Consider the following 10061-nt stretch of genomic DNA (forward strand, 5'->3'; position numbering starts at 1 on the left):
TGAAAATATTATACACTATTGAAACTTTTGTAATCTTAAAAGAACTACCTTAGGAATTACTTTTTTTTTTCATATTTGTATTGTTATCTCTCTCTCTCTCTCTCTCTCTCTCTCTCTCTCTCTCTCTCTCTCTCTCTCTCTCTCTCTCTCTCTCACATACACACACAGACAAACCACATCATTTCTCACACCCCTCTTTCACATCCTCTCCCTCCCACCCCACCCCACTCCCCCTCTCCTTATCTCTCTCCCTCTCTCACTCACATCTCTCCCTATGCTGGGTCAGGAGGGCTTGATAATTGAATGTGTCTCCTTCCTGGCTCTCTCTTCTCCCCCAGTTCAATGTCAGGTCTCCCCAGGTGTTCTTGGCCCGCCCCCCAAGCGGATCTGCCCCCCCACACCCCCCGTTTCCGCCACTCTCTTCTCCTGGGCGTCCCTCAATCTCCTACGACCGTTCTCGCTCAGCAGGCGGTCCCCTGTGGGAATAAAAGGGGGTTTCAGTTAGGTTAGGTAAAGTTTATTGTCATTGTTGTTGTTGTTGTTACTACCACAACTACTACTAATACTGCAATTACCTTCCTTCTTCTCTTCCTACTACTACTAATAATAATAATAATAATACCACTACCAACCTTGCAAGCGAAGCCGCACACTCAGTTTAGAGGAGTTTCCCTTCAAATCGCCCCCCCCGAAGCGTTCCTCGAAGCGAACCGCAAAAGTAAGGCCTTGGCATGAGGACACGGCACCCCCAGCCTTTACCGGCCCCCTGGCATGAGCACCTCTGCAGCACTCGCTGATCCCTGGGAGCATCAGAGAAAATTTGAGTTTTAAGGGGATGCTACTCGATTTTTGCAAGTTTCATATATATATATATATATATATATATATATATATATATATATATATATATATATATATATATATATATATATATATATATATATATATATATATATATATATATATATATATATATATATATATATATATATATATATATATATATATATATATATATGTTAGGTTAGGTTAGGTTAGGTTATACCTGTACCATCAAGATCAAGATCAAGATTCCCCGTGTTTACTCCTACCACACTGCCTAGAAATCTTGTTTTTTTTTCGCAAATTTCCCAAGTAATTCCCCACCCCGGAGGCCGCCCCCAGTACACCTGTTCCCTGCATCCATGGTGAGCCCCTGGGGACCCTGAGGCGCCGCGGGGGATCTGAAATAAGGGAGAAATTAAGGGAAATAGGGAGCCCCGTGGTCACTGCACTGAGTCTCCCACGTTTTCCTCATAAGATTTTTGATGTTTTTTTAATTTTTTCCCCTAATTTTACGGTAATTTTTAAGTTTTAGGGTTTTTTGGGGTGATAATTTAGGGATTTGTGTTTGTGTGTGTTTTTTTGGGCTTCGTATAATTTCGTGATTTATTTAAAGGGTTGTTTTTTTTTTTTTTTCCCCACGTATTTTAAGCAATTTTAAAGTTTCAGGGGTATTTAGGGTGTGGGCGGGTTGGGGTTGCCCTTAAACTTCGGTATCTAGGCTAAGTTTGCTCGTTTTAGGGATCTTTTTGGGTAAACTTTGGTATTTTAAGTAATTTTTTTTTGGTTTTATTATAGTTTAAGCCATTACACACTACGTGGTAATAACCTGCCTCATTTTGTTCTTCTCACTATTCACATCATTTCTAATGATTACACTACTTGTCGGAAATTAATAATAACGCCACAATAGGCCTGGGAATGCACAGCGCTCTCAACTTTTTCTAAGTCCACAGGTAAACATAAATGGTGTATTGTTGCCTGAACTTGAGTTGTTTAATGCTTTGAATTGTGGGTAGCTGCTGGATAGGATCACTGTGTCTATAATTCCTCGGGCCAATCACGTGCTACCACCACGAGTTGCACCAATAGGAAGTCGCTATAAGTACCCATAAGCTGCGTGGGCAGGTTAGGTTAGGTTAGGTTCCCCACAGGCCCCCAAGCTTGCTTGAGGGATTGGGGGAGCCGTGGGTAGAGATTGGGGACATTGGCTTAAACTATAAATTTACCCAAAATTATGGTGTTTGTTATTGTCTCTTCTTTTTTATAGACGATTTTGAACATAAAGCAACTCAATATTATATCATTTGATGTGTCCTCCCCTCAACCCGCTGTAATCTTGGGAATTTGTGGGGAAGTAGGTTTTATGAGCAGGGAACACAATAACAGTAATTTTAAGTATTTGAATGGAGATGATAGCTTTAAAGAAGGCATTCCTAACTTTACCTCACCTGAACTTAACCTCATTTAACCTAGCCTAACCTAACCTATGTGCATCACCTAACACAAATTACCTATATCATGGAAACTATTACTTTGTTACAAGAACATCACTAGTAAGTTTCTCAGTATCCAAAAACAGTACTCATAAATGTGTCAAGCATTATTGTTCTCTCCTGAAATAATACCATACATTCTTCTCAGTCATCTACTAAACTTACTTGGCGGTGTGGGAACCTCGGTACAGGCCAAAATAATACCATGCATTCTTCTCAGTCACCTACTAAACTTACTTGGCAGTGTGGGAACCTCGGTACAGGCCAAAATGCCAAGTAAACACCTAACCTAACCTAATCTAACTTAATCTAACCTAACTTAATCAAGACATGACAAACTTGACAAACAAGACATGACAAATTGACAAACACTTGAATTTATAGGTCATAATCCATTAAAACACCCTTTAAAATAGATAGATCTTTTCATTTAGGGTGTTTTTGGTGTGTTTGTGGGATGTGTTGGGGTGTAAAAGTGTGTTTTGGGGTGAAAATGAGTGTTTTGCAGGTATTTTTTGGGAGAAAATGTGTTTTGCAGGTATTTTGGGGTGAACATGTGTTTTGAGAATGTTTTTAGGGTGAAAATGTATGTTTTAAAGATGTGCTGGGGATGCGAGTGTGTGTGTTTTCTAGTGTTTAAATGTTTTCAGGGTGAGAGACTGTGTTTTTGTAATGTTTTGGTTGTGGAAGGTGTGTTTGGGGTGAAAATGTGTGTTTTATGGGTGTTTTTGGAGTGAAAATGTGTTTAGGGATGTTTTGGAAAGTGATTTTTGGGGTGGAAAAATGTGTTTGGTTTTCTTGTACAATAGAAAAGTGTGTTGAGTGATTTTTTTGAGTTTAAATGTGTGTTTTTGGGTGTTTTGGAATTGATAGACTGATTTTTTGGGTGTTTTTGGGGAGTTTCACTGTTTTTTTAGGGTGTTTTGGAAAAGAAGTGTGTTTTTGTGTTTTTTTATGCTGTTTGTTGAGTGAAAGACTGAATTTTTGTGCTTTTTGAAGACAAAACACTAATTTATACATTTTAAAGAATGATATGTGTATTTTACCTCCTCCTACTACTACTACTACTACTACTACTACTACTTCCAGGCATTGTGTGTGGACTGGCAATCTACAACTTCACCATCATCAACCTGCCCTGTACATCAACCTGTACAAGAAGTTACTGTGAGAGACTGTAGGCTTGGATGACCTCGCCGACCTTGACCCGCAGCTGACCAGGTGTGTCACTTGTGCAGGGTCGTGTAGGGTCGCCCAGGAAGTCGTTTTCTGCTGTGTTTTGGGAGTGAATGAGTGTGTTTTGAGGTGTTTTGGGTGTGTTTGGTGATGTTTGAGTGTGTTATAAGGTGTTTTGGGGGTGGAAAAAGTTTTTTTGGTGTGTGTGTATGTGTTTGGGGGTGTTTTGGGATGTTTTGTGGTGTTTTTGGGGTGTTTGTAAGTGTTTGTGAGTGAAAAAAGTACTTTCTCTCTCCCCTGAATCTAGTGGAGTGAGGCAGGAGTATTTGAGGGGCTGAGGATGGCTTGAGTGAGTGTGTGAATTCTGTACCACCACTACAACAACAACAACAACAACAACAACAACTACTGCCACTATTTCCCAAGTCGCTGTGAAATCTACTTTTTATACAGCAATTACAACAACTATTTACAATACTACACCACCACTGTCACTACCACAGCAACAACTACAGCTACCACTAGTGCGAGTGCACTAGTGTGCACTCGCACACTGTAACATAATCAAATATGCCGATGACACAGTAATTATAGGAAAGATATTGAACGATGACTGTAGAAATTATGAAACTCAGGTACGAAAATTTGTTGAGTGGTGTACAGATAACTATTTAGTACTGAATGTTAAGAAAACCAAAGAAATGATAATAGATTTTAGGAAAAAGCTTACAAATGCACCAGATCCCATCAGTATTAATGGAGAACCTGTGGAACGGGTAAAAGAATATAAATATCTTGGGATTGTGATTGACGATGAACTCAAAGGCAATGCAAATACAAATCTAGTCATTAAAAAGTGCAACCAAAGACTTCATTTTATCAGAATTTTAAATAACGTTCATGTAGACAAGAAAATAATCAGCTTGTTTTATAAATCCACCTTAGAGTCAATTTTGAATTTTTCTGTCACTACCTGGTACAAAAAGCTAACTGTATCAGACAAAAATAAGCTAAACAAAATAGTCAAAAAGGCTAAAAAGTTAGGGGCAACAGTAACATTCATAGACAATCTATATCAAGAGGCAGCATTAAAACAAGTTCGGAAAATAATGCAGGACCAAACTCATCCTCTTAATAACTGTTATACTCGTATGTTTTTAAGGTCAGGACGAAGGCTGGCACTGCCATTGATAAAAACGGAGCGGTACAAGAAAACTTTTGTCCCCAGCAGTATTGTGATTTTTAACCATTTTTACTCATAGAAACTCTTTTAATGCTTTTTTGTGACACACTTTTATTTATATATAGTACTTCTGGAGCCTGTTTTTTGCCAAAAAGAATTTCACATGTATGCATATATGTATAACAATGTGACCAATAAATTATCTTATCTTATCTTATCTTATTTCCAGGTCACTGCGAGATCTGCTGGAGTACGAGGGAGGTGACGAGGAGGAAGTTTATGGCCTCGACTTCACTTTGACCCAGGATTACTTTGGGGAGTGCAAGAGTGTCCCCCTGAAGGCTGGAGGGGAGGAGATGTCAGTCACACAGCAGAATAAGTAAGAATTGGTGGTGTTTTGGTGTTTATTGGTGTGTTTTGAGGTCAGTGTACACTTCTCACCTCTAACTGTCTTTCTTCAGCCTCTCTCTCTTCTCTGACTGTCTTCAGCCTCTCTCTCTCTCTCTCCTCTGACTGTCTTCAGCCTCTCTCTCTCTCTCCTCTAACTGACTGTCTTTAGCCTCTCTCTCTCTCTCTCATCGCTGCAGTGTTGCATCTCTAGCTATCTTCTACTGCTGTTTTCACGCTAACTGTTCCTCTGATCTTGCTAACTGCATGCCTCCCTTCCTCCCTGTGTTTGGGTGTGCTTTGGGGTGTTTAGATGTGTTTTGGTGTGTTTTTGGGGTGTTTGGGTGTGTTGTTGGGGTGTTTGGGAGGTGGGTGACCATGTTTGGGGGTGTTTGTGTGTGTATTGGGGGTGTTTGTGAATGGGTGACTGTGTTTGGGGGAGCTTTCAATGTTGAACGCTTAAAAACATCCTTTGAAATTGAGAGTTCCTTTAATTTTAACTGACAAACCCTTAGAAACACCCTTTAAAAATTGAAAACCCTTTATTTATTCTCTTAAACCCTTAAAAACATCCTTTAAAATTGACATTTCCCTTAATTTTAACTGAGAGACCCTTAGAAACACCCTTTAAAAATTGAAAACCCTTTATTTATTCTCTTAAGCCCTTAAAAACACCCTTTAGAAGACACCAAACCTTTAAATAGCCTCATAAACCCTTAAAATCACCCTTCTACCTTTTATTTACCCCCTTAAATGTAGTTGGAAAATGTCATAGGAAAAAATTGTAGTTAATATTGGATGCAAAATATCAAAGTAAGATTAGGTAACAAATTTTTAATGTTGGGAATAGTAATCCATATATATATATATATATATATATATATATATATATATATATATATATATATATATATATATATATATATATATATATATATATATATATATGGGAGTATATTTTTTGTAACAGTGTGAATGATAAGATTCCACTTTTCAGTGTTGCCACGGTGACGGTGGTGGTGGGCATGATACAGATGCGGGAGCTGGAGTTTGTGCCCGATGAAGACATGCAGCTGGACAAATTCTGTTGCTCATTGCTCAGACTGGAGTTTACATGTATACCTCCTTCACCATCATTGGTGGACACTTCACCATGAGTGTTAGTGAAATGTGCTGTGTTTGTTAGTTTATTTGTATATCAGAAAAATTTAAGACCAGTTAGTTGTCTAGACTTTAAGTCTTAAAATGAGAAAATAAATTGAGAGAGGACATACCCAGCATGGCACGGAAATCAAAGCGAGCTATTCACCTGAAAGCCGCGGGTGCACTTAGTGCGGAGAAGAGGAAAGAGAGGAAAAAAGCAGCAGAGAAAGGTGAACAAGCATGTGAGCCTCCTCCTGGACTACCAGCTGCAGCGATGGGAGAGTCTCAGCCCGGACCATCCCTCGTGAAGAGAAAAAAGGTGGACACAAGTAACACAACAGATGAGCCGCAGTTGAAGGAAGACATGCCTCCTGCTTTACTGAAAAGAAAAGTGAGAGAAAAAGAAACTGTGCCAGTGAAACCACAGAAAGAGGAGTACCTCATTATCAGCAAGAAAAAACTGCTGCAACTCTTTGAAAATTATGAGTTTGTGTGCCCGAAGTGTAAAAACAAATCCAGGCAGAGTACCACCGTATCATCTGTGAGGTTTGGTGCTGTACGAAGAATTCATTCCCAGTGTGAAGTGTGCGGTGAGGAAGAACAGCAATATACCTCCAACAGGGTGGCACCACGTGGGAAATTTGATGCCAATGTGAAATTGGTAGAATTTGCCTTATCAAACAATGGTTTCAAAACCATTGAAGATATGGAAGAGACTTTTGAAAACAAGTTTATGTCATCAGCGTCATTTCATAAGATTGCTAAAACAGTTGAAACAGAAGGCATTACTAAAAGTGAAGAAAGAAGAAGAAAGAAATCAAAAGATATGAGAAAGGAAGAGAGCCTCAGAGCAAGGGAAGGTACAAGTTATGAAGCTGGAGGATTCTAAGTTGTAACTTTTTTGGGTAGAAATAGCTGAGGAGGAGAGGGAAGAGGCCCATCCCTGGTAAAAATAAACCCCTCTCCAAGGAAACAGCTACTTCGAAAAGCCCCCAGGGGTGAGACGAGTAAAACTTGTCGGTAAAGGCCAAAATAAAATAAAATATTATATATTATAATAAACGCGTCTGCTCATCTCTCTCTCTCTCTCTCTCTCTCTCTCTCTTTGTGTGTGTGTGTGTGTGTGTGTGTGTAATCTGACCCACCCCCATGGTAAACCTTTGGTGTTCACACACACACCTCACTTGTGCGGTGTGTGTGTGTGTGTGTGTGTGTGTATGTGTGTGTGTGTGTGTACAATTTTTTTTTTTTTTTTTTTTTATTTATTTATTTATTTTTTTTATAACTCAGGGGAGTTCTCCCGGAGCTCATTTGGTGATGGTGGTGGTGGTGATGGTGGACCGTCCACCATCACATATCTATCGGTCTTTATTATAAAATAGCCTTGGAGGCCTAATCGCCTCCTCCTTTCATTCATTGCCTTCATCGTTTGTATCATCTGTTTGAGTCTTTCTTGATCCATGCTGAACTGAAAAATTGTAAAATAGAGCGCTATAATTTTTATCCAATATTTGCAAACTTATACTCCATATGAATTATTAGCAGAAACACATCCTACCAGAGGGATGTCTCGATAGAGTCTGAACACATGTGGCCGAGGCGTCGTAGTACCTACAGGTCACGTACAGGTTCTTGGCAGGAAACTGACAGGTTTACAACGCGCTAGCCTGACAGCTAGTATACCCATCCGCGTGGCGAGCACGTGGTCTCGGGGAAATATTACCTTTCTTTCCCTCAGCGCACACACACACAACATAGGCCTACTCAGTGTGTGTGTGTGTGTGTGTGTGTGTGTGTGTGTGTGTGTGTGTGTGTGTGTGTGTGTGTGTGTGTGTGTGTGTAAGCACGTATTTTATTTATTTATTTTTTTTTATAATTCATATAGTGTATAATTTTATTTCTATAGACCACCATTACCAATTCACGTTTTCTATCATCTACATACTCAAGAAAGAGTACTAGAAAATGGGACACTAAAGTAATTTGCCATTCAAGCCGTGTAACTCAAAAAATTTTTTATTTGTGATTTTCTGAAAACACGTTTTTCCCACTTTCTTGGCCAATATCTCCTGTAATTTCTGCAATACAGAACTAACACTTCACACATGTTTTACATGCATATATATGTATAAAAGTATGTAGCGATTTTGGACAATAAATAAATCTGCTGCTTCTGAAAAAATCACGAATGAGGATGAAATTTTATACTTTTTTTCCAAGTGGCATTTTCAACATATTTCGGAGTGATAGGAGAAATTCCAGAACATAGTTTCATTGCTGAATGTCTTCAGAATACGCTGAAATAAATATCTCATAAAAAAAAAAAAATCTACGATTTTAAATTGAATTTTATATGACCGCATATAAAACAAATAAAATATATACTATCTATGACCCAATAGTTATGAAACTTGGTCAGAATATGTAAATGCTCATGAGAAACACAATGGTTATAAGACTTTAGCTCTAAGTACAACCTTGGAAAAATTGGAGTCATCTGTGTGGTCCCCCCTTAAGATTACTATTATATTTTTTTTTTTTTTTGAGGGGGAGGCAGGGTCCTCTCTCTCTCTCTCTCTCTCTCTCTCTCTCTCTCTCTCTCTCTCTCTCTCTCTCTCTCTCTCTCTCTCTCTCTCACTAATAATAACAACAGTAAGAACAAGAATAGCATTTCGTATTCCTCTCTCTCTCTCTCTCTCTCTCTCTGTTAAAAGGTTAAGCAACATGAATGGAGGGCAAAACGTGTCTTGGGCAAATGTATATCTGGGTAGAAAGACTGGCAGTAGTAGTAGTAGTAGTAGTAGTAGTAGTAGTAGTAGTAGTAGTAGTAGTGGTGGTGGTTAATGTACCTTCACACACCTGTCACGGTAACAATTAGGTTTGATTATAAATTCACAACTGATTAAATTCACTGCCATAATTTTCAAAGGCTGTAGGTGAAGTTGCATGGGTTTTTAATGGTGTTTTTTTTTTTTTTTACGGTTCTAGTGACAGATAAATAGGATTCCTTCAGTTGTAACAGGAGAAACAGCCTGAATTGTTGGCCTTTCAATGTAAGCATGGTGACTGAGAGGGCATTTCAGGGTACGGCTGTGTCCTACACTCCTGCACTCTTCCCAGATTCCCACGCCACCTGCAGTTCATTAGTCTAGCGCCATTACCCCCTCATCTACCTATGTACTTATCTTAATAACTTGAATAATAACTGATATAACCCTTTCCACTTCCAAATTTACCTAAATAATCCCTTTTTTTTTTTTAAGATCCTAAGCTCCTTCTCATTACTAAACTGACAGACAAATCTTTCAAGTAAACAGGTTCTACGGTGCTCGGAAGGTTAGACAAGGGCAAAGTAATAGTAGTAGTAGTAGTAGTAGTAGTAGTAGTAGTAGTAGTAGTAGTAGTAGTAGTAGTAGTACACACACACACACACGCACACGCACGCACACACACACACACACACACACACACACACACACACACTCTCTCTCTCTCTCTCTCTCTCTCTCTCTCTCTCTCTCTCCTTTTAGTACCAAAAAAAAGAAAAATCATCGGTATTTTGATGAAAATTTACAAGGAGGAGGAGGAGGAGGAGGAGGTGGAGGAGGAGGAAGAAGAAGAAGAAGAAGAAGAAGAGAAGGAGGAAGAGGATGGAGAAGGAAAAGGTCAGAGGTCCTTCTATTCGGCATCCTAGAGAGAGAGAGAGAGAGAGAGAGAGAGAGAGAGAGAGAGAGAGAGAGAGAGAGAGTTGGCATAGTTTCCTTGCATTAATTTCCAGTTCAAAAACTTTAGAGCAATTCTAGCAGGAGGAGGAGGAGGAGGAGGAGGAGGAGGAGGAGGAGGAGGAGGAGATG

General features: G+C 39.2%; 1 protein-coding gene across 1 annotated transcript; it reads left to right on the top strand.

The window, feature by feature from the left end:
• The first annotated feature begins 1053 nt into the window (after positions 1-1053).
• LOC135088815 (uncharacterized) lies at positions 1054-8115 on the top strand. Its single transcript, XM_063983875.1, has 4 exons — positions 1054-1187; positions 3408-3539; positions 4907-5056; positions 6062-8115. Exon 4 carries the CDS (start codon positions 6344-6346, stop codon positions 7094-7096), a length of 753 nt encoding a protein of 250 aa, XP_063839945.1. The 5' UTR covers positions 1054-1187; positions 3408-3539; positions 4907-5056; positions 6062-6343; the 3' UTR covers positions 7097-8115.
• Positions 8116-10061: the final 1946 nt, after the last annotated feature.

This window comes from Scylla paramamosain, chromosome 31 (assembly GCF_035594125.1).
Source record: "Scylla paramamosain isolate STU-SP2022 chromosome 31, ASM3559412v1, whole genome shotgun sequence".
Lineage (NCBI taxonomy): Eukaryota > Metazoa > Arthropoda > Malacostraca > Decapoda > Portunidae > Scylla > Scylla paramamosain.